The 24,620-nt window shown below is 30.8% G+C and overlaps 5 protein-coding genes across 8 annotated transcripts; 2 read left to right on the top strand and 3 right to left on the bottom strand.

Annotated features, from left to right (window-relative positions):
- Positions 1-617: 617 nt before the first annotated feature.
- On the bottom strand, positions 618-11,808 carry LOC124427870 (PH-interacting protein). Its single transcript, XM_046971257.1, has 22 exons — positions 11,576-11,808; positions 11,407-11,465; positions 11,298-11,327; positions 11,023-11,082; positions 10,097-10,247; positions 9,707-9,805; positions 9,261-9,598; positions 8,988-9,142; positions 8,594-8,911; positions 8,002-8,419; positions 7,669-7,894; positions 7,248-7,572; positions 6,961-7,156; positions 6,632-6,880; positions 6,317-6,541; positions 5,857-6,235; positions 5,320-5,719; positions 4,990-5,217; positions 4,722-4,902; positions 4,489-4,645; positions 4,254-4,361; positions 618-4,118 (listed from the first exon to the last, which is right to left on the bottom strand). Exons 1-22 carry the CDS (start codon positions 11,634-11,636, stop codon positions 3,208-3,210), a joined length of 5,274 nt encoding a protein of 1,757 aa, XP_046827213.1. The 5' UTR covers positions 11,637-11,808; the 3' UTR covers positions 618-3,207.
- A 194-nt stretch (positions 11,809-12,002) lies between these two features.
- LOC124427886 (dehydrodolichyl diphosphate synthase complex subunit DHDDS) lies at positions 12,003-15,414 on the top strand. Its single transcript, XM_046971297.1, has 7 exons — positions 12,003-13,384; positions 13,954-13,989; positions 14,103-14,278; positions 14,366-14,527; positions 14,652-14,800; positions 14,871-15,055; positions 15,133-15,414. Exons 3-7 carry the CDS (start codon positions 14,118-14,120, stop codon positions 15,376-15,378), a joined length of 903 nt encoding a protein of 300 aa, XP_046827253.1. The 5' UTR covers positions 12,003-13,384; positions 13,954-13,989; positions 14,103-14,117; the 3' UTR covers positions 15,379-15,414.
- Positions 15,415-15,761: 347 nt separating this feature from the next.
- Positions 15,762-19,051, bottom strand: LOC124427876 (protein Hook homolog 3). Its single transcript, XM_046971270.1, has one exon. It carries the CDS (start codon positions 18,606-18,608, stop codon positions 16,500-16,502), a length of 2,109 nt encoding a protein of 702 aa, XP_046827226.1. The 5' UTR covers positions 18,609-19,051; the 3' UTR covers positions 15,762-16,499.
- A 172-nt stretch (positions 19,052-19,223) lies between these two features.
- LOC124427896 lies at positions 19,224-20,692 on the top strand. 3 transcript variants are annotated; one of them, XM_046971314.1, is made up of 6 exons: positions 19,224-19,497; positions 19,608-19,740; positions 19,826-19,946; positions 20,011-20,128; positions 20,301-20,356; positions 20,554-20,692. In XM_046971314.1, the coding sequence occupies exons 1-5, from the start codon at positions 19,365-19,367 to the stop codon at positions 20,333-20,335; spliced, it is 540 nt and encodes a 179-aa protein (XP_046827270.1). In that variant the 5' UTR covers positions 19,224-19,364; the 3' UTR covers positions 20,336-20,356; positions 20,554-20,692. The 3 variants fall into 3 exon arrangements, with proteins under 3 accessions (XP_046827270.1, XP_046827269.1, XP_046827271.1); XM_046971313.1 differs by lacking the exon at positions 20,554-20,692 and having other exon boundaries at positions 20,301-20,406; XM_046971315.1 differs by lacking the exon at positions 20,554-20,692 and having other exon boundaries at positions 19,611-19,740; positions 20,301-20,406.
- Positions 20,380-24,595, bottom strand: LOC124427873 (repetitive organellar protein-like). Of its 2 annotated transcripts, none has more exons than XM_046971262.1 (13): positions 24,459-24,595; positions 24,157-24,343; positions 23,420-24,090; positions 22,811-23,338; positions 22,483-22,694; positions 22,214-22,376; positions 21,856-22,147; positions 21,521-21,753; positions 21,308-21,445; positions 21,080-21,244; positions 20,831-20,988; positions 20,606-20,741; positions 20,380-20,513 (listed from the first exon to the last, which is right to left on the bottom strand). In XM_046971262.1, the coding sequence occupies exons 2-13, from the start codon at positions 24,341-24,343 to the stop codon at positions 20,421-20,423; spliced, it is 2,976 nt and encodes a 991-aa protein (XP_046827218.1). In that variant the 5' UTR covers positions 24,459-24,595; the 3' UTR covers positions 20,380-20,420. The 2 variants fall into 2 exon arrangements, with proteins under 2 accessions (XP_046827218.1, XP_046827216.1); XM_046971260.1 differs by having other exon boundaries at positions 24,443-24,576.
- Positions 24,596-24,620: the final 25 nt, after the last annotated feature.

Consider the following 24,620-nt stretch of genomic DNA (forward strand, 5'->3'; position numbering starts at 1 on the left):
CGATTAATAAAATTTCTCGTGGATTTCTATATATTATCCCGTCTTTTAATGATAAGTTAATTAATAAAATTATTCAATAAAAATTTGGCTTATTTCTTTTGTCCTTTTTCTTTGATATATAAGAGATACATATGTATCTATAATAGATTGAAATTGAATAATATAATATAAAAGTTGTCATCGTTGATCCGTGGGTCTCCAGAAGCGGCAACCTCCAAGTGGTGAGACCTGGGCAATTGATATTTTTGTCGATGCAATGTATATTATATCTTACATAATATACATTCCACCGAAAATGATATCGAGCTAATGGCTGCTTAATGTAAAACATATATAATGTTATAATGTAAGCATATATAATATAATAATGAAGCTTTTTATATAATTTTTTATTCTAAAATGACTCATCTTCTGAACGTTAATTTAAAAATGTATCGTTCGTTCATTTAATTTATCCTCGTCATTTGTTCTATTTATATAATATTACTAGCTGCACTCTCTCATATTGCGTAATAATCAGAATTTATTTAAAAGAGACGATATTAAAAATAAATATTTACTTTCAGGTTAATAATATAGGTCAGATATGGTCTCGGAGAGAATAAATAAGATATAAATATTAAACAATTCGATGTAATTTTTATTAGTCGCGGTGGGAGTCCAAGAAAATGATACCGTATGCAACAATATATGATTTTACAATAGAATATTTTATATTATACAAAAACAAACTATTACTGTTGCATTATTTATGAAATCCTATCACCCAACGCAAAAAAGCATATACATTGAATTATAATAATTCTGAACGTTAAGATACGAAGCATATTAATTGATATAATCAAAGGAATAACAAAAGATATAGTTATGTGAAATAACATATTTGATGGCAAAGATTTAGTAATTCACTGAGCCTATACGATATTTTTCTTAAGTTAAGACTTTATTAAAAAAATATTCATTATCCTAATTACGAATATTTATAATATTATATATTTGATAATCTTATACTAATATCACAATTGCTCGAGACAGTCAAGATTTCCAGTATTTGTGCACGTGATCTTAATCTATGCTTAATCTACGCAACTGCCTTAGTAATCTATTACATAATTATTTAATATTTCTGAATTTTGTATTGTTTAAATTCAAAGCATATTTAGTTGCATGAATAAAAAATGCACAATCAGTGACTTATAATGCAGTGAGAAATACATAAACTGCATGTAAAGGTAACACTTTCATAACAGAGTATATAATTATATCTTAAGGTAATTTTTAAAAAATTAGTTCTAGTTCAAAATTTTTGTACAATTTTACATAGTATTTGTATTTTAAATATTATCACTGCCAGTAATGAAATAATCCTAACTAAATGATTGCTTAGACATTTATTCTAATTGATATCCATCTTAGAATAAGTAGCACAGGTATCTCTTCAAAGTAAGTGTTAGGGTTTGTAAAGGCACTGCCTCATTTAATATAATTTACAGAATTCTAAGAATAAGAATCTTTTTATCGTAATTAGAATTAGTGTGAATGATTGAATAATTCAGTGAACTAAATTAGATTTACTTAGTGCCTTCAAGAGTTTGAGTACAGAAGACATAGTTCTCAACTGATTAACATTTTCTTATTCTATTTATTCCTTTTTACACAACTTATTTGGTAAATAAATGTCAATATAGTCAATTTATGTCTTCTGCTCTCAGACTTCTTTAAGAAGATTATTAATTAAATATTTCTGTCTATAAAGGAAATCTTAGTAAATACATTACTCGGATCAATATTTTTGTAATCGTAGTGTACATTTTTTAAAAAATTTTTTAGGATTTCTCAATATACATATAATGTATCTTAGAAATCTATGTATTAAGACTACCATAAAAATCCTGTATCTCTTCTAATTTTAACGATGTTTCTACAAAATATTCAAAAAAGCCTGTAACATTGTCATTTACAAAATGTTACATTCAAGTTTACATTTAATTCGGTTCGAGTAACAACAATGTTACTGTTTGCGTAAAACATCATAGGCGTGTATATATGTATACATATATATACATATATATATATATATATATACACACATGCACACACAGAGACATACACACACGCGCACACACACACTCACACACACACACACACACACATATATATATATATATATATATATATATATATATATATAATCACAAGTACACAATCTAAGTATTAAATTAAGTAATATAATATGCATATATTCGGAAATTAAATTCATATTGACACAAGTACAATCATTAATGATTTCATAAAGGTACTTCTGTGCATCTTAAAAGATAAATTGTAAATTTTCTTAATAATTCATATAAATGAAAATAATTTTTGTCAAGGCTCTATTATTTCTACAACAGAATGATATTTTTATTAGCCAAGATAAATAAAATGTTTATAAAAAATATTTTTGAATTGTTTCTCTTTGCTGTTTTTTTACTGTGCAATCAAATTTTTAAACGAGCAATCAATATAGTTGATATTATCAGATCTGAGTAAAAAAATGCAAAAACACAGATGCTTGAAATGAATCCGCATAATTAACATCAGTATGAAATCAATTACAAACAGAGGTTACAGTGCAGTGCAGTAAATAGCAAATGTAAAACAGGTCTCTTTAAACTCTAAATAAAGTGAAATAATTTTTTCATTCCATTCGTTTCGAAGATCAGCAATTAACATATATGAAAATATGATCATCCACACTTCTAAAATCTTTAACTGTCTTTTTTCAATTGATTCAAATGTCATTAAATAATATAGACGTGATAAGAGTATTATAGGGCGGATTACAGTGCTTTCATTTTCCTTTCATTTCTTTCTCGTAGTCTTTTTACACTTGCACTTAAACGTTAAAAAATACCTTTATTTCTCTGTCTCATAATAGTGGAAGTACATTGTTGCAGGAGTATTAAACTCATATTGCTGTTAATAGTTGTTTCAAGTATACACTTTTTTGCATATGAATTTCCTGTAATTCTCAGGCTATACATCTGGCATTCATCTAGATATTTTTCATATAGTGTTATCCATCTATATATAGATACACTATCTTCAAAATGTGAATTTTTAAATTGCATATTAAATTATCATGTTTTTCTTTATGTACAATTGCAAATTGATTAGAACTCCAATGTACATCTTATATTACTAACATAGAAGATGCTGTTAAGGTCATTCTAAAAGAAAAGCACGTGCACGAGCTGTCATTTTCCTCACTCGACCCCTACTACTTATGCTAATTCCAGGTTCTGGTATACTTTCATCACTTTCTTCCGCATAATAACGTCGTTTTATTTTACGTCTATTTCTCACTGGTACTGTACTACTCTCATCACTTTCTTCATTATAACGTGCACGCTTTCCACTTCTCCTAGAATTTGATAATACATCTCGATGGTCAGATTCCCTACATGTACGCGATTTTCTCTGTGATGTTGAAGGTTCTACAAGTTCATCTGTATCATCACTATCTGAATCTTCATTGTTAGTACCATGATGCAACTGTTCCTCCTCCTCCTCCTCCTCCTCCTCCTCCTCCTCCTCCTCTTCTTCTTCATCATCATCGGAATGACTTTCAGAGGCATTATTTCTTTTATTGTTGGCTGTATGTTTTGATCCTGCCGCATGTGGCAGCTTTCGCGATCTTGTATTACTTCTATGTATTACTTCCTCTTCGCTTTCTTCATCGGAAGACTCCGAGATAAACTGATCTTGGTCCTCTGCATCGTCTTCTGCATCATCGTCGGGAATAACAAATTGTTTAGAATTCGATTTCACTTGTCTATTATTTTTACTATTTTTACTTCGGTTTTTACGAGTCTGTTTTCCACGACCACTAGGAGTATAAACCTCTCCAGAATCATTATCTGTACTCTCACTGCTTACTGCTTTCCTTGCTCTAGTTCGTCGTACAGGAGGACCATGACTGCTATCACTTTCCAATGATGCTTCGGATTCACTTAATTCACTGTCACTTTTTTTAACTTTCCTTTGCACCAAAGATCTAGGAATCCTCAATTTTATCATCGAACGCGTTGAGCTACCCGATTGTTTTTGAACACCATTAGTCATTCGGGATGGACCTTTAAGAAAAGTAAGATTAGTTTGTATTGGCTGGTTAAGCATAATTTAACATTTCTTAAGCTAGATTATATATATATATATATATATATAGACACACATACGCGCGCGCGTATAATAAAGCCAGCCATATATACCTGGTTCGTGCAGATTAGTAGGCTTTCTTTTTTGTTGCACAACTGTTCCTTCATCTTCTGTATTTATATCTTCATCTTCGGTACATATAAACTTTCCTTTGGATGGTCCTATTAGTTAATAGTAAGTACTTTAGTACAATTGTTGATAGACAAAAATACATAATTTAAAAAAATATATTTATGCATGCAATAGCATATAATTCATGGTCTAAACTCTTGAAAGAACAGAAATTACCAGTGCCATTTGTTAAACGTTGCTTTCGTTTCTGTACTTTCGTTTTCACATTTACTTTCGCATTATTATTACGTCTCCTTGCCGACTTCCAATTAGAAACAATTTTACGCATGTGTTCTTCAAACATTGCTGATAATCTTATTGTCATAGAATATATCTATAAATAATAAAAACATGAAAGAAAATCTTTCTACAAATAGTAAGAATTTCTTCGATAATCTCTTTTTACTTACTCTTGAACGTTTGTTTGTATTATAATTTCTACTATTTGTAAATATTAATTTCATATCTTTTGCAAATTCCAAAGGTGTTTCATAGTTGCCACCTAACAAATCTTCCTTTACAGTGCGTAAATCCATTGGTGTATCTATTATTTGATGATAATCTGGATGTTCCAACCTATCGACTGGTTCTCTATAAGATATATAAAGAATATTAAAACGAACAAATTTTTTTAAAACAATCGAGACTATTATCGTCATTATCAATATAACACCGTACCTGAAAGGGATTGAATCTTCGCACTGCCATAAAGTATCCAATAACTGTCGACATGCCAATTTCCAATCTTGCGATATTTCTTGCGATCGAAGATTTCTACTAGAGGTTGATCTTTGTGTACTCGTTGAAGGTTTATCTTTTGCAGCCATATCTGTATCAGATTCCGAAGAACAATATGTATCGACTAATTGATGATATACCGCAGGTACGTCTAACTCCGTGGTTTCTCTGGGAAGAGAAAAAAAAAAAAAAAAGGTAACAATCAATATATTCCATAAATAATCGATGCTGCATTGTGACATACTTGACAATAGTAAATTCATCACTTACTTTATTATACGCAAACATAAATCTGTGATTATCCTTGCACATTTCACTATCCCACTATGAGGTTTATTAAATATCTCAGCATTTGTTGCTAAATATCTAATATCAAATTGAGCAGATGTTATTCTTCGATAAAAATGATTTTCGAAACGAGCTTTTATAGTTGATAAATCGATGGGATATTGTACAACAAATGCATAACCAGGATAAGCATTGAGATCTACTGGTGCCACAAAAGGTTCTGCTATCGCGAGGCTCATTACTTGGTCAAGGCCTCGTATAATTCTACGACATGTTGCAACTCTGTCACCCATTGGCCATTCTTCTGGAGTAGGTTGATACAATATAGCTTGTATCTCCTCTGGAAGCACAGGAACTGCTCCTCCAATTTCAGCAGGCAATCCTTAAATATAATTTTATTTAAATTTCATAGCAGCACTTTGTGGAAATCCTAAACATCTTATCATTTTTTATTAACTGTATTAAACTTAACATAGAAATAATAATTAAGCGGACATATACGTTAAATAATAAACTTACTATCTCCATCAATCGGTTCAAGATCCCATGGACTCATTCGTTCATATTCTCCATTATCCCAACGTACACGGAAACACATAAAAAATGATTCGGGAAAATCTTCATCTAATGGTTCCATAGATTGAATTTGTCCCATCCACCATCCATCATCGATCATACAGCGAAACCTATCACCTTCCGACCAACTGCGAGCCAATGCTATGTCAAACGTTTGACGTAGAACTAAAAAGTCCAACACATCTGGCATATCATGATATTTTATTGTAAAATTTTCTCCAGTAAATCGGCCTTCTTCATCCATTAATGCAAGCTTTAAACAACAAAGTCTGGGTGGACGAATTATATACTTTATACCTACTACTTTCACGAACTCTTGCGCCTAAAACAATATGTATTAATGCGTTATGTGAAAATAACACTTTATAAAATAACATTAAAACCAATTAAATTTAATCCTCACCCTTATGCGCATTTTAGCCCATGGCTCACTATTTGGACCTAGTTCGTAAACTTTCTTATTTCTAACAGCATCTAAATAAAATTGGTGACCTTGACGAAAATATACGATTTCATCACCCATTTGTGGATAATATGGAGCTTTACGTGGTACTACTTCGGTGAGCCATTCGGGAGGTCGAAGAACTTCAGGAACTTCAGTAATATCTTCACTATAAATATATGCTTTCTGATAAAAGAAATTGATATATGGATTAACAAAAATGTGATCTATACGTAAATGACTGACAAACTAAAAGACTGAAATAGAAAACTTTACCTTTGCTGTACGACCTTTATTGCGCCTTCTATCGGTATCGCTTGGTGGAGTAAGAGACCTTTTTTTAACAGGCTTACGTTTACTGCGTTTAGGAGGTTCGAGATTTAAACCATGATCTGCAATCCAATCTGAATATTGGGTACTACATTCGGAACTAGAACTATCTGAACATAAATCTTCTTCATTTGCAGTAGAATCATTACTATTACTACTAGCCGAACTTCCTGTGGTTCCTCCGTTTTCAGGATTCTGTGGATAAATAATAACAATGAAGAGATAAGAATAAAATAAGAAAATATGTGATAAAATGAATACCACACTTGAAATACCTCAAATTCTTCATCGTCCCGTTCTTCGTCTCGTGCCGCTCTAGTTCTATATCCGTGTCTAGCACCTCTATTACGTTTTCTATTTGCTACTTTATTCCCTATACTATCCTGAACAGCTGCAGTGTTCAAAGCAGGTTGGGGTCTACTTCGCATTTCTCGCCTCCAATTTTCTAATTCCATATCTGCCATAGCACGACTGGAAATATAAAAGATCTATGTAAATATTTTCATGTAGAAAATATCCTTTGTCCGTATTTATAAAAAGAGCGATTAACACGTAAACATACAGCGAATTAAATTGTGTTTCCCTAGTAGCTTGGTTCATAGGTCGAGCAAGAATTGGTTTGTTCCAAGGTGTGGTATTGTCTCTTTGCCAATTACCACTACTTTGCCTAACACCTTCAACATCGCCTGCTCTCCTTAAGCCTGGCCTACTACCGCGAGGACTAGCAATTTGACGAATTGGTTGTTCTCCTGCATTATCTTCTCTATCATTTGCACCTAAATCACCATCTGCGTCAATATTTTGTCTCTGTGCAAGAGCTTCAATCAATCTATCAATATTGGACCTTGGTTCTTGCACAGGAAGACCTTCTATAACTTCTTGCATTCCTATTGCACATCAAAATATGTGAAATTCATTTTTTCCTTTTTCACACACAATCAAGTAGAGAGAAAAAATTACAATTGAAATTGCAATTATTTTACCTCCAGCGCCTACTGCTATATTAGGTACCAATTGTTCCCCACGACAATTTTCTCTACCAGGGACTAATCTTTGTAATGCAGGAGGGTATGGATTTCCATCCACATCAACGAGGAATGGAGGTGGCATTAAATGGGGTGCTGTTTGCGTTTGTTCATCCAAAACATAATTATTTATATCTCTAAGTAATGGCCTATAGTCTGTATGAAAGAAGAGTTCTTTTGGTACCTGTAATTATATTTTTTCTTGCATTTACAATGGATATTATTAAAGAATATATATCGTTTAGCATTGCAAAAATGCAAATGTTATCGCACTATAAACAAAAAACTTACTATTTTCAATTTTTCTACGCCAGATCCAAATCCATACATTAAAAGGTGACCATGAGAATCGGTTGCAGCGATCATTGTTCCATCAGGAGACCATTTTGCATCAAAAACCGCACCATTTCCTTGTCCCTCGATAAAATTTTGAAAACAAGCCACTGGTTCTGTATTTAGAACATCCCATATAATGAGCTGTCCATCGTGACCGGCACTTAATATAACACGAGGATCTATCGGATGAGATTCCAGTACAAACACCTCATCTTTATGACGGCGAAGGACTTTTATTAATTCTCCCGATTTTGAGTTCCACACTTTCAATGAACTATCATTTACAGCGGTAATTACCCATTCGTCACTTACGTCCCAACAAACCATAGTAACTTTAGCCTTCTTATTTGTGTCTTCGTCCGTTTCTGGCTCTCTACAAAATTAAATATTCGTAATAAATATATACATCTGTGTATATACGTGTATACATATATATATATATATATATATATATATATATATATATATATATATATGTACTTATGTATGTACGTATGTATGCGATGTAAGAGCTTTATCGAATAAATCTTTCTTATGGTTTATTTACCCGGGGAGTCTTGTGGTCATAAGAAGACGTTTATGCACCCACTGCTGTTGTTCAAAATTCCATACATTTGCAGTACCATCTTTAGATCCAGAAATAAATCTTAAACCACTGTGAGCCCATTGAATACTATCAACGGTATCAGAATGTGCCTCTACTTCTAAAACTCTACGTGGTCCTTCGTCCCCTAACATTGCATAAACTCTCACATGGTGATCGGCTGAGCCTGCTGCCATGAAAGCTCCACCAGGACTAAACGATGCACATATCATTTGAGCTTGGCCAGGTCTCATTTTTTCATGATATTGAATCGGCTTAGGTCTAAAAATTATATTAACCACATTTAATCATATTTGTCAATTAATAATTGATCTATCGTATACAATTGCTAACTTACTGAAATATTGCTCTTTCTTTTGGCTTTTTTGTATGAGACCAGAATGCAACTGAACCATCTGTACTGGTGGATACCATATAATAAACACCATTACAAGAAATAGGACAGAAGTTAATAGATGTTATCATACCAGAGTGTCCAGACAAAACAGCCACCTTAAAACATTAATATAAATTTAAATCAAAGACTTAAATCACTTATAAGATAAATAAGATGAAATTAATATTATAAATAAAATTTTTCTAGTAAGTAACTCTATTATATATTACATACAGGAGACATAGTTTGAAAACACCAGACTCTAAGTATCCGATCTAAACTGCCAGCTGCGAGTAACGTGTTATCGAAGTTTATTGCTATATCCATAATCTCGGCTGAAGCACCTCGAAATGTAGCTAATAGCCGACCATCTATAGAACTCCATACTTTAACAAGCAAATCATCTGCACCAGTTACTATGTATTTTCCCGTTCGATCATACAAAACGCAATAAACTGCTGATAAATGTCCTAATGTATGTCGATAAAGTTGCATTTTACTATAAAATTTGGTTGGTATTGCTTCTTGACGACTCATAGGACCTGAGTTTTCTCTTCCTTGAAGAACACGCACTGATAGAAAAATAATATACACGTTATAAGATACTATCAAGATAAAAGAATAAATCTAAAATTTTAATTGTAATGAATATATAAGATATGATAAAGCTCATTGCTTACCTATATTAGTCACTGATAAACTATAAGGAAGATCCATAAAAGGCTTTCCTCCTAATCTTCCAGAACAAGTAACGATACCACGTGTTCGACGGGATAGATCTGCCATATAAGAATATTTATTTAACGAAATGTTTTGTTTTTTTTTTTTTTTTTTTTTTTTTAATATATACAGGGTGGTACCTTCAACAGTGGTACTGAAAAAATAAGTCGAAAATTGTAGAGTACAGTTTTTGCGTAGAAGGTGACATTTCAAAAAAAAAAAAAAAAAAAAAAAAAAAAAAAAAAAAAAAAAAAAAAAAATGTACTCTGGAATTTTCGACTCTCTGCTCGATTGTATCACTATTGCCAGAACGCTCTGCATAATATATCATATGTAAAATTAATGTATACCTTCGTGCGTACGTAATAAAGATTGTCTGCCTGCTCCAAGTAATGATACAACTCCTGGAATACATGGCGGTACCTCTTTTTCTAAAACCGGACCTATTCTTGCACATATTTGCAGCAAGTATTGCGATCCTATGTGAGGATATTTCTTTTCCTGTTGATAATAATTGATTTGAATATTGTATTTGAAACAAATTGTTCTTTAAACCGAAAATTCATATCTTAAGAGTTTATAGAATGACTAGACTATATACTTCTTAATTATATAAAGAATTAAATTTTTATAATGTTTAATAGTCGTTAATTAGAATAAAATTATAATTCTCTTTTAAATGGAAAAGCTTTTTATAATAATTTGGAAATAAAGTGACATTAACGAATAAAAAGATCGATTAAATCACGTCATTTAGGAAAAGGAAAAATGAGTTGAAAAAAATACGATTATCGATAGTTCCCGCCAATATTTAAAATGAATTGTAAAGTAGTGCCTGGTATTAACCAATGAGCGCTCGAAAGAAGGAAGACATCCAATCTTGGCGTAGCACTCGTGCACGAGATCAAGTTCTATAAATAAGCCGTAGGCACGTATATTCATTGATCAGCTCACGCAAGATGGCTCAAAGCAAGCGACCATTGGCACAGGGAACAAAGTAGTGGGGAGAATCTTCCGCAATGGCGACGCTAACTCTAAAAGAATGGACGAGGAGTGGGATGGAAAAGGGGGTAGCGCCCCTCAGAAAGGGATGCACGTACTTCGATATTATTTCGGCCAACGATTTAACGACGACAGAGCTAAGGCACATATACGATGCGACGCGGTAACCTTAAATCTAGGCCCTTTGACCGGGCGATTAGAGAGACTGATCTAATGAAAATCAAAGTCGCGCAATAGCGATGATGCTCGCTGTAATGTCGCGATGCACTCTTACCAATTCTTGGAAACTTTGGCTATGCACATTTCCCTCCCAATCGAGTCTTTCTGGTAAAACCTGAAAGGAGAAAAAGAAAATATGACGAGGATCGATCGATCGTCGGATCGATAAGGTCGTACGAAGTGATTAATTTATGAAGAAAAATCAAGATCATCGACCCTGCAATTCTAATGTTTTGACAAGCAGAAACCACGTGCAAACCATGTGGGAGACGATTGCTATGTATAGTGTCAGTCCGGCAAAACGTCAACTCCGGACCAATCTCGTCTTACCTTCGCTCGCTCCAAATCGCGCTTCAGCGTCTGAAACAAACATACACGTTCTTTCGTTACGTTCGTCGCGTCGACGGTCGCTCGACGTTAAATTCGATCGAATACTCACCGTAGCAGCCTCGTGACATGGCCCTGCCGCGAGAAATTTTGCTATCAAGAAGTAGAGCTCTGAAAAGAACGAGTGAACGGCGATTAGAGGGGAACGAAGCGCACACACACGGCCACGGTTAGGCGGCTTTGCCGACGGTTATGCTCGCTTATCGCATCTCAATCGTTACCTGGTGCTATAGCAGACTCGTTTCTCGATACACTGGCATCCATTTCGTATGGCGAATCCATCGTTATTCACTCACGGACGTAAAGAAAGATTTATTTTTTTCGGGTCATAGCGTGGCGATAACCATTTCGGATTTCATTTTCTCTCGCGAGATCTCGACCGCGAGACGCACACGCACGCTCACCTCCTCGACGGAAAGTAGTACCCCCGCCTCCTCGACTTCCCCTCTATGCCTCTCCTCCCTTCCACTCCAACTGACGAATAGCAAAGCAGCTATCCAGGGATGTATTTCTTATCCTTCGAGACCCTCACCTTCCTTATCGCCTTTTTTTTTTATTCTTTTCTATTTTTTTTTTTTTTCTTTCTTTTCCTTTTTTTCTTTTTTTCTTTATCTCTTTTTGTTTCCTTTCTTTACTCATTTACGATCAGATCTTTCTTTCACCTTCATGATCCTGTGTTTTTCGTTAAGTTCCTCGCAGCTCGTGCGACTCTTTTTAACCATATTTTCAACATTTCTCTTCCCTTTGTGATAAACAATAATTACGGACGAAGGATATATACTCGTATACACATACACGATGTGATTTTTGTGTGGATGTGCTCATGCTATTTACACGTAGTAGTGTAAACGCTTGCAAGATAGATTATTGGGCTAAACATCTCGCGATATGGGTAATGTTTTGATACATTAGCGTGCACTCATTTCTAAATGATTTACAAATAACATAATCCATATGTGCTTTCAATGGATTTATACGACGTTTCATGTTCCTTTATTAAACTTGAAGAATTAAAAGAGAAAGTAAATGAAGAGGAAGAAAAGAACTTTTTTTCGTTCATTAAATTACCCTATTTCGTCTTACGTCCAATTTATTGTGCAATGCCAACTTCTATGACCGAGGTTCTTCGATTGACGCCATTATTTTAAAAACGAAAACTTTCGAACGATAGTCATATGAAATCATAGTACAATACCGCACGGATCGAAAGATCGAAAAGATAAAAATATTAATTTTAATACTAAAGTAGATGAATATATGTCGAATAATACATGCACATCTCTAACAATTAAGTGACACATTTCACAATATCATTGACTGTGCTTCGTCATTGATAAAGCAAAAACTCGAAAATAAATATTGAGATGGAAATAATTATTTTGTTATGCAAAAAAAATTAATAATTTTAGAAAGATGACATTGATATAATCCAGTCTGTGCTTGATACGTATTAAAAGATTTATTACGTGAGGTTACTTTAGGTTAGATTTTTTATAACTATGTACGTGTACATGTATTTAAAACGTGCACTTTTTTGTTGGTAAGAAAGAAAAATGAAAATGTCGATAATAAAAGAATGAAAGACTTTATAATCAATTATATGTTTCCTAATGTAAGCCAGAAGTGCATACGTGCTATTCTTGTTACACACGTATATATATATATATATGTGTGTGTGTGTGTGTGTGTGCGTGTATTTTGCCATTTGATTGTAGAAAAGAAATAAACAAATTATGCTAATGTAAATTATAATAATTTGGATAAAGTATACAATCATTATACTCGTTATACCTTATTAGAAACATTTTTGCTGAAAAGTGTTATATCATTAATGACGTAATCCTTTCCCTCTGAAAATGTGAAAAAATGATTAAGCGATTAATGTTATTGTCGCTCATGGCAAACAATTATTTAACCTTTTTTGTTATCACGTAATAGTTTGCCTCGATTACAATTATAATCTGATCGTAATTTGATGTTAATCCGCTTAGACGTGTCGATCATCTTTGCATGATTAAGAGTTGAAGAAGGTAAAAGAAAGAAAAAAAAGAAAAAGAAAAAAAAATCATTATGAGGTAGATATTCAAGATGGTTGCTGCGAAACTTGAAACAAACTCGAAATCGTACATGTTGCGCGTGATCATTTGCCGAGCTCTTCTCGTTTCCCAAGATGTTTCAATGAAATTAATAATGAATCAATGCGATTTAATGCGAAATATAAAAGGCGATTTATAGTCGAACGTTTTGTATATTCAAAATGTCTTTATATTCTATGATGATGCAAGTATTTAATGAACTTACGAAAAGGCTGATCGAAGATGTGTCGATAGGATAAAATTTGGTGTAAAAATTTCTGCTAATTAATGTGTATTATATCATTTGATAAAATTTCATAATTCACAAATTAAATTTTGCATAAGTGATCACATGAATATCATTAATTTTTTTCTATTCGACATTGAAAGAAATAGTGTAAAATTGTTTATGATAACGTACTTTTAAGTAAAAATTGGACTAACTTATCTATAATAAACGTAATCAACTGTCTCTAAATGAGGCTTTAGTTGATAGTGTAACCTTTAAAAATTTCTTCCAACAGTGTCGACAATTTTAGTGTCTTACAAAAACTATTCAGGTACTTGCATGCAACAAATAATTTTGTTAAATAAATTAAATGTTCAGCTTTTATTACGTGTTCCAAATTATTAATTTATTTATTTAGCAAAATAATAATGTTTGTGATTTAAGATTCAAAAACATACCATGTCTTGGATAAGAGAAAGTACGTTAAATTGTCTTCAGTACTTAGCTGTAAAGATTTTAAAAAGTGGTCAAATTCCTAAACATGTAGCATTTATTATGGATGGAAATAGAAGATATGCTAATAAAAATCATCTTGAAAAGATAAGTGGACACACGCAAGGGTATGCATATGTTATAAGAAAAAAAAAAAACATTAAATTATATATTGTATTAATGAAATAATTCATCTAATTTTTATGAATGATTAGGTTTCACAAATTAGCAGAAACTCTACAGTGGTGTTTAGACCTTGGTATTCCAGAAGTAACAGTTTATGCATTTAGTATAGAAAATTTTAAAAGGTCCAAGGAAGAGGTCAGTGGACTTATGGAACTTGCTAGACAAAAATTTCAAAGTTTGTTAGATGAGAAGTAATTATCTTTTTTTTTTTTTATATATACACATATATATAATATTTCTAATACCGTTAGGATTGATGATTATTCCATTGAAATTATTATGAAGCACAATTTAGAATTGTTTTGTTATCTTTAGAGAAAAGTTGATGGAACACGGTATATGCGTGCGTATTATAGGAAATTTAGAATTACTTCCGGAGGATCTACGTAAATTAGTGGCAGAAGCTATAGTCATTACCAAAAATAATAATAAAGCATTCCTTAATATTGCCTTTGCTTATACATGTAAGTATATGTTATTAGTTATCAAGAAGAATAATTCGTTTCAACGGTGTGTTACTTATGATTTGTTTAGCAAGAGACGAAATGACACATGCAATTAAAGATATATTAAGAGGTATTAATGACGCGGATCTTCTACCAGAAGATATAAACGAAGATCTTATTTCCAAGTGTTTGTACACTTATAATTCCCCAAATCCTGATTTACTTATTCGTACTTCTGGAGAAATTCGTCTTAGTGATTTTCTTATATGGCAGGTAAACTCTACAGACGTCGTATTATTTTCATCTTATTTTATTTATTAATTATTCCATGATCATCCAAATGTTTGCAGGTTAGTAACAGTTGCATCTATTTCGTTGATGTATTATGGCCTGAATTCAGTGCTTGGGATTTACTTGGTGCAATCTTTTATTATCAAAGATGTTATACAAATTTACAAACTATTGCAAAAGCACAAAATATAACTAATTATAATAGCAGAGTTACTAATTATCTTAATAAATTATATCACGAACGGCAGACTATGCTGCAAAATATATGTGCTTCAGAAATTCTAGCATACAATGGAAATAAATGATCCAAAAATAGAGTATATACAATTATCCACCAAAAATATAATTATACAGAGGAACAAAAAAAAATATGTTTTTCATCTTATTTATTTTCCTTATAACTATTTTGTTGATATTTGTATTTATTTTTATTCAATTTTTTTCTCAAAAATCTTTAATCACGCAATATATACGTTTTATTTATTTGTGATTTTATGGTCAAATATCTGTATAATGGGAAATAATATTAATAGAGAATTACAAAAAATTATAGCCAGGTAATAAATTGACAATTACAATTGGTTAGTCATGTGTATAAATAAATGTTAATACAATCTTAAATAACTTTTAGCATATATGTACACAACTGCGTAAAACTAAAAACTCAGGGATGTATTAATGTAAAATATTACACATTACACAAAGAGATATTTTTATTATATTAGATATTAAAAACAAATTTCACTTTTCAATATGTGGCATCTTATTTCTTCAGTATTATATATGATAATAGTTGATGAAAGTGATATTTTTGTATAACTTTTAATACACTGCATTTGTTCACTTTTGATAAAATTACATTCCTCAATAGTTTCGATTAATTTCTCATATTCCATAAATTTTTTAATATCTTACTACTTTCTTTTGATAGTAGGCAGAATAGTAATAATAATAATAATAATAATAATAATAATAATAATAATAATAATAATAATAATAATAATAATAATAACAATGTTTTAAATAAAACTTAATTATTATTTATGTATAATTATGGAAACCTTTTAATAATGATATACTTTGACAAAAATTCAATATTGAAAGCTCTAATACATTTGTAGTAAATATGGAGATTGTGATACTTGTACTATATAGATGGTATATTTAATTTTTAGCACAAAATGATAATATCTTATTATTAAATTTTACAATATTTACAATAAATAATTTTACATATTATGTTATATCTGTACATGTATATACATATGAATGTAATATTTATAATAAAATAAATTACATCTGTGTGTAATCTGTAAATAAATATATAAATACATTCGTATAATGTATAAATCACATAAAATAAAATTATATATTAAATCTAGTATTACGCTAAAAACTTTTCAATAAGGTATATTTTGTCTCATTTTCACTTAGAATTAAATTGCGGATAACGTCGTGCCGAGGGTTGTCTTTGCCTGGCAAGAAAGGATTGCCCTTGTCCCGAGCTAAGTGCTACAAGATGTTGATCTAATGCTTCCCTATGAGAAGACAACCCTAAACGATAAAATGCTGATATCATTAACTTTTCTTCCATTTCTCTGACCATTTTGGATTCTTTCAATGATCTTTCCATATCTTCAATTATTTTACGTTGTTCTAAAATTTGATTACGTAAGACAACAATTTCAGAAGGGGAAGAATTATTTTGCTTAGGATCTAAACTTTTTATAACACTTTTTGCTTTCTCAATGTACTTCTTATAACGTTCTTCGAGTGCTGCGTTATCATATTCACGTCGTGTCAATTTTTCTTGCAATGTAAAGGCTTTCTGTTTCTGACTCTGTAATGCATTATCTCGATCCTCAATTTGTAATACCAAACGGTCTCGTTCTACTTGTGCTCTTCTCAATTCATCCTGCAATTGTGTTATTTTTTGTTGTAGCGTAATATTATAATTTTTAACATCGGTACTAGATTGATTCCCAATTGCTTCTTCCAATTTATTTTCTAATTCAATTATCCTCTGATTAGCTTCATGATTTTGTCCTCTGAGAGTATTTAATTGTTCTTCAGAATGTTCAAGTAGCGCTTGCACGGTAGGTAATTTATCTTCATTACCTTTTTCTGTTAATTTTAATATTTTATTCTCATATTGTAAAAATAATCTCTCTTTAATATCAAACGGAATCATTTCTGTACTATCTACCGCATCATCTGATACAGGCTTAGAAACATTTTCTGCTGCTTGTAATTGCGTACACTTTAATTCCTCATTTGTTTCTTTCAAAGCATCTCGTTCTATGATTAATCTATCTCTTTCTCTTTGGACGGAACTCAATTTTGCCTCCATCTTTTTCCCTTGAAATTCGAGTCGATCACATTTATTACTTTGTTCATCTAACTTGTGACTAACTTCTGCAAGTTGCTGTTTACACAGTTCCAAATGATTGCGCAACATCCCAGCTCGTTTTATCTCCTCCTCATAATCAATCTTGGCTTGTAAGTATTCCATATTTTTTTCTTCTAAAATTTTTACCTGTCGCCTCAGATCGCTCAGATCTTCCATCTTTTTTTTGTAAGAATCTATAGTAAGTTCGTACTTTGCTACTTTGTCTGCCGTTTCGCGTAATGCATCTACTTCATCTTTTAGGATATTGGCTTCGTCCGCTGATTTTTGTAAATCTTCTTGCTTAGTCTGCAATTCTAATACCTCTTTCTCTAACAGTTCTATCTTTAATCTATAATCATCCCTAGAGGTCTCCAATTTAAATACTTCATCTTTGAGAGCTTCTACCTGTTTTCGAAGACTAGAATATTTTAAAATAGAACCTGAATCTTCAGGATTTTCAAATTCGTCCAATCTTTCTTGAAGTTTCTTATTTTCAGCGATTAATCCTACTTTTTCTTCCTGAAGAAGAGAAAGTTGTTGATCAAGTTCATGGCATCTTTGTTCTAATTGTTCTTTCATATCAACTGCTATTTGCAATTCTGACAATAATCTTTGTTGAGCACCATCCGTTGCGTCTAATGATTCAAAGTTAAGACTGGTGCCCAAGCTTAATCTAGGACCATGCATACTACTTTCCAATGTTTGAATACTTTGCATTATAGCTTGTTGCACGGACTCCTCCATACTCATAATTCTGGTTATATATTGTTGCTTCTGATTGCAGTTTACAGCACACCCAAGAATAAGTTGCAATAAACGACATAATTCGTCTCTGTCGCAGTGCTCTCCTATCTTACCAGCATCCGGCTTTACATAGCCTGACAATTGTTGATTCAAACACTCTATATAATATTCCATGACAGCTTCAATAATTTTTTTAAGATTACTGACTTTGAGACGCCAATTAGAATTAACATCTGTCTTAATTTTTGCCCGCCAAACTGCTGTAAACCATTCTGGTGCTATTTGAGCTAGAACTTCGGCCAACGCAACACCATCACTTATATCTTCTAGCGATGAATGAGCAGCTTGAAGATCAAAGGTATCTAACCATTTGATCAAGCAAATTATCTGCTGATCACCCATCTTTCAGGACAACTATCCAATAAAACGTAATCCTTGGAAATCCTTATTGTATGTTTAGTGCAAATGAATTATTCCATATGTATTGAAAAGACAACATACATATAATAAATAATAACACGAAGGAAAAGCAATTTATTCGCTGTATATATAATAAAAACTCTTGACATAGATCTATGTTATAGATAATGATTGTTTGATATCAAACAGATACGAAAAAAAAAAAAAAAGAAAACAATAGAAATAAAAGACAAACTTTACTATTTGTTTAACTTATTAAAAAATGTACTGCACGTCATCTTTAGAACAGCAAACGTTCAGACAGGCAACGTGTATCGAAGCACAGTGGCAAAACCGAAACACTGTTACCATATTTTTCCCATCAAAATTTCTGGAATTCTTTATATCTGAAAAGTTCTTCAATAAAATGGCCATAAATTTTTTAACCAAACATTAATATGATTTAATTATGAAATAGATAAATGCAAATTTTTAAAACAATTTCATTTCTCACAACATTATGGATCGAAGTAGCGTATCTTTTTATAGCTAGGTATATTAAGCAATCTTAACGTGGCAGCAATGGCATGTTCAACCGTCGTAATAATTGTTCTTTGTTTAAAAAGTTTACTAACATCCATTATCATTATACGATAAAAATAACGTATCTCAACGTATATCGAGTAACTGATTTAAAAAAAGAAGAAAAAAAAAAAGGAATCATGTTACAACTCTTTAATCATTATTTAGTTCTATGACATGGAAGAAATAGAATCTATAAAAGTGTTATTACAGAAAAGAAGAAATATTTATCATGAAAAGTACGAAAATGATACGAAAAAACAGATAGAGGAACATAATAATTTAATGAAGCAATTGACAACTTTACGAGGTAATTGAAGTTTGTTTTTTCTTTTTTTGTTGAATAAGGTAACAAATGTTTTTTTAACATTTTTCCTGTAGTATGATATAGGATAATGACTCATATTTATGCGTTTTCAGAAGAAAGTGCGCAATGTCAAGAAACCATCGGTAAGAATTGCATTAATTTAATTACAAATGAGAATGCAGTAAAGAAATTATTATATGATTCAAAACATGTACCGGGTTTACCAATATCTCATGACTGTCATCAGTATGTTTAATGCTATTACGTATAATTTTTATTACAAAAGTATCTTTCTTCGATATTTATATTTATTATAACATTGTGTGTTTAGACAATCCATAGAATTTTTCTCAAGTGCTTTAGACTTTCTAAATAACTTTCAAGCATCTGACGGACCTTTAGAAATCTTACAAAAGGATAATGTTGATACTGATAAATTAAATAATGATATTGTAAGTAAAAATATATTAGTCATATAAACATAACTCTATCATCATATTGATTTTGATTTTGTAGGTAGCATGTACCAACCATATAAGCAATGAATTTTATAAAGCAAAATCTGCATTTCTGCATGTAGAAAAAGTCAGAAATAATATTGAAGTGCTATGTGATTTTGGCTCTATTTCTGACGGTAACTTTTTTCTTTCATACTTATTTTTTTTTTTTTTTTTTTGTATATATTTGACAAATGTAATCATGTATAAAAATATTTATATATAATTGTGTGTATATAATAATTTTATGTCATATATCTACATATACATATATAATATACTTTTTATATTTTTGGGGATTTTTATTAGATGAAAATGCAGAGTTAAGTGTATCTGATTCATAATCTATTGACCTCATATGCAAGGTATGTAATTTTTCTAATAAATGAATGGACATAATATTTGTACACAATTATGTTTGATGTTTTATTAAATACCCATTGTTTCAAGGCATTTATTGGTGATATCTAGCTGATTATCCAAATTTAATTTTAGCATTATTAATTGAGGATCAATAGTATTCTGAAACATTCAAACAATAACAAATTATTAATTTTTTTAGTATTTTCTAAAAGGACTTTTTAATATTTTAATAACTCCATGGTAACCATTACCATGTAAGATGGTATAACTTGTGAAGTAGGAAGTTCTGATAAAACTGCTGGATCCTCTTCGTACATAGAATGAATATTTATTTTTACGTCTTTTACTGGTTTTTCTCCTTGAGAAGTTCTTAATGCTAATCTTTCTCTATCATAAAAGAGGTATAATTTTTAATTTTATTAATTGCATGACTTTTGTAACTTTATTTTAACTGAGACATGTACCTCAATATTTACCTTGCTAAATGTAGTTTCTCTGAAGCAACTTTAGTTTCTCTTTGTGCTAATGCTTCAAGTTGCAATTGTAACTGACCAAGTCTTTCCTTATGCTGATCATCAATTTGATGTGCTTGTTTTAATGCCTTTATTCCTTCATCTCGTTTTGTTAATGCGAACTATTCAGCAATATATACAGTATATTAATATAAAAAAATATTTTTATTTTATATTTATTTTTTTCTAATTAATAAGTACAATATCTTTCACCTGTGTTAAGTTTTCAAGCTCTTTAGCACGCACTATAAGTTCATTTTCTTTTCCTTGAATCTGATACTGTTGTATTTCGAGTTCTCTCATTTTTTCTTGCCATTTCAGTCTCTCCTGATTAGCGCGATTATTTGCACTTTGAGCAGCTTTTATAGCAGCTTCTAACTACAAATAAAAAATTAATAATATTTGTAAAATGTAAATACAATCTAATACATCTTCCGATACCTCTGCCTTTGCCATATCATCACATTTTAATCTATCAAAAACTTCTAATTTTGCACGTTCAGTTACAACTGCTTCTCTTTCTCGTGCAATTGCTTCTAATTGTCTCTCTTGTTCTTTTATCCATGCATCCTTTAAACTCTACAAGCATTATATATTTATAATCGTACGTACATAAAAAGGAATTGAATTATGTTTGAAAGTATATTATTATACCTCTAAATGTTTATGTTCCCAAATTACTTTTTGTTCAAATATTTCTCTTTCTCTTGTTAATGTTTGCTCTTTTGTTTTAAGTCTTTCTTCTGCCTCATCATATTGTAGGCTTCGTTTTTGAATATCCGACGTAAGCTGTACAAATTGTAATTCAAGCTTTTTCATTGATTCAACTATTTCTTTACGTTCTTGTTCCAAGATTCCCTTTTCCCTTTCCGTACTTTGTCTTTCTGCTATAATTATTTGTAAAAAGTCATAAAATAAATGTAAAGAGGTATTATTATAAAATTATTATTAATATAAATTTGTTTATTTGACTTTATTTTAAAGCATACCTTCCAAATATTCCTTTTCTAATTTCAAATATTCGTCTTTTGTTTTATCAATTTTTTCGTCCTTTTTTTGTAATTTTTCGTGTACAGTTATTATATCGGTGATTAAAACACTAGTTTTATGCAACATCTCTTCCATATCTGATTTCAGAGTTGTTACAGCTGTTATTGCTAAATTTTCACATTCTTTAGCTCGAGATATATTTTCAAGAGTTTGCGAATGTTCCTTTTGCAAAATATTTATATTGATAGTATGCCTTTCACAAATTTCTTGAATGGACTTTACATGTTCTTTCTAGAAATATATAAATTAATTACTGTTTGTTTTAGAATCCATAGTATTAATAAGATTTAACGTTACTTTTAAATTTTCTATTTCTTCCTTATACGCCATTTCTATTTGTATTTTCTCTGCCTTAATTTTCTCAATTTGTAATTCATACTCATTTTGTAAAGTTACAATTTCATGACGAAATCTTTTTTCAAGTTTGTCCATTGTTTCTTGAAGGAATGTAATCTGCCTTTTACAAAAAGAAAATGACGCATATATATATATATATATATATACATATGTACACATAAACTATATGTATTTCTAACATTTCATTAAATTTTATTTAAAATACTTATTTGTATGAATCTTCATGAATTATTAATTCGTATTCATGTCTTTCATTTAAGCCTTTCAGTGTATTTTCCAGATATAACTTTTCGGATTCTAGTTTATCTACAGATTTCTCTAAAATAATTTTGTCATCTTTCTCTTCTTTAGTATTCTCTGTAGTTTGATTCATTGAAAAATTAATGGGTATTGGCAAAGATGTGGGTTGAGCCATCAATGTCTTAAATATGAAAAAAATGGAAAGAAATCAAATATGGAGATAGGTTAAAACTTATGTATCATTTTTAATAATTATTTGTCATTTCTTTAAATATGCAGTACATATATATCACTTACCTGAATATAACGATTAATACGCTCTTGTTGTTGTTTCATTTGTGCTTCAAGCAAGATTTGTCTGTCCATTTGTTTTTTAATAAGCATGTTAAATTGTTTTTCTTGTTCAGTTAATTTGTATTTTTGAGTCTCTATCAATTTACTTAATTGATCGTTCTGATGAGATAAAGTTGTAGCTGTTCTTAGTTCATGTTCTTGCTGTTGCATAGTCATAATTGCTGCATGTTGATCAAACTGTGTACTAATTAGTATCGGTAACTCCTCATGCTGTACGATTGTATTATTCATGTCATCGTTATTTGTCTCTATTGCATTGCTTGTGGTGTAATTATGACCTTTTATCTGAGAATTTTCCAAAGAATGCTTTTGTTGCATAATATCTTGTTCTATATTATGCAATGATGATTGTTCAACTTCCTGTAACTTTTTATTATCCGACATCTTTGTTCCACCTAGCCATTCCGGTAGATCTTGATTTGCTGATTTCTTTTTATTTGTATCTTCAGCAGTTTCAGCTTTTTTGGATATCTTTATAATGAAAAACAATTTATTAGCCTAATAATATAGATGTATATTAATAATATTTAAAGGAACTTAAAAAAAGATTACCAATTCTGCTGTATATTCAGTTTGAGGTGAGGTAAGTAAGCCTAAAGGATCATGAATTACATTGGCGCTTTTTCTTCCCCTACGAGATTCTCTAGAAGCAGAAACAGTAGGGGCGTATCCAAGCATTGTAGATTTAACTGGATTATCTTCTTTGATAACATCTGTTGCGTATTCTGTAATAGTTTTTGTACCGAAACTATCAAGAGTCTGTTGAGAGTTGATATTCTGGATAGACGTCGAATGTTGTCTGTTTCCAAATAAGTCTTCTATTAATAATGATTTCTGTGATTTACCAGTTGCTGATTTCAATTTATTAAGAGAACTCGCTGCAGTACCATCGTTAATATAAGAAGTACTTTGAGTTTTATGTATATTTATTTGCTTCAATGGCTTGTTTTCAGAAATTATGGATTCATCTTTCAAATCTAATTGACTATCTTGATTTAATGGACTTTTTACCAAATTAATGTTATCCGTACTTACATCCGACAATGGATGTATAGGTTTATCGCTTGATCTGATACTGGACGCAGAACTGGTTATAGTTTTTATACCAAATAAACTTTCCATTAAAGTACTTTTAGTATTTTGTGTAATTACATTCTTTTGCTTTAATGGTATTTCTTCTTCATCTGATATTAAATCTGCTAAAGGATCTTCTTTATTGAAATCTGTGAAAAAAAAAAGTTTTTATTTTCAATATATGTTCAGAACAAAGTATTTAATATGATTCAAACCTTTGAATAGAACCTTTTTCTTGATATCTGTATCATTTAATAATGTAGAATCTTCAGTATTTATTTTAGTGCGACTTGATTTTTTAAATGAACTATTAAGTAAACTGTTATCTAGATTGTCGATATCTTCTACTATACGTGCAATTTCTTCCGGATTTATATCTGAATCATCAGAAAGATCAGCCATCTGTAGAAAATATAAAGATTTCTTGTTACCGAATAAATTTTAATAATGAATTATTAGATTACATTTATAAAATAAAATTTATCTTTATATTGTAATTACCAAGAGCAAAGTTTACCTCGTAGACAGTAAGTATAAAATTACTATATCAAATTATTAAAGAAAATCGGAGAAAAAAGTAATAACTGTGTAATACATAACATTACTCGATATCGAGTATACATGTGGTATTCATGTTTGACGGTCAGGTAAAGCTATCGTATTCGGATAGTAGCGTCTG

This window comes from Vespa crabro, chromosome 11 (genome assembly GCF_910589235.1).
Source record: "Vespa crabro chromosome 11, iyVesCrab1.2, whole genome shotgun sequence".
NCBI classification, from domain to species: Eukaryota; Metazoa; Arthropoda; class Insecta; order Hymenoptera; family Vespidae; genus Vespa; species Vespa crabro.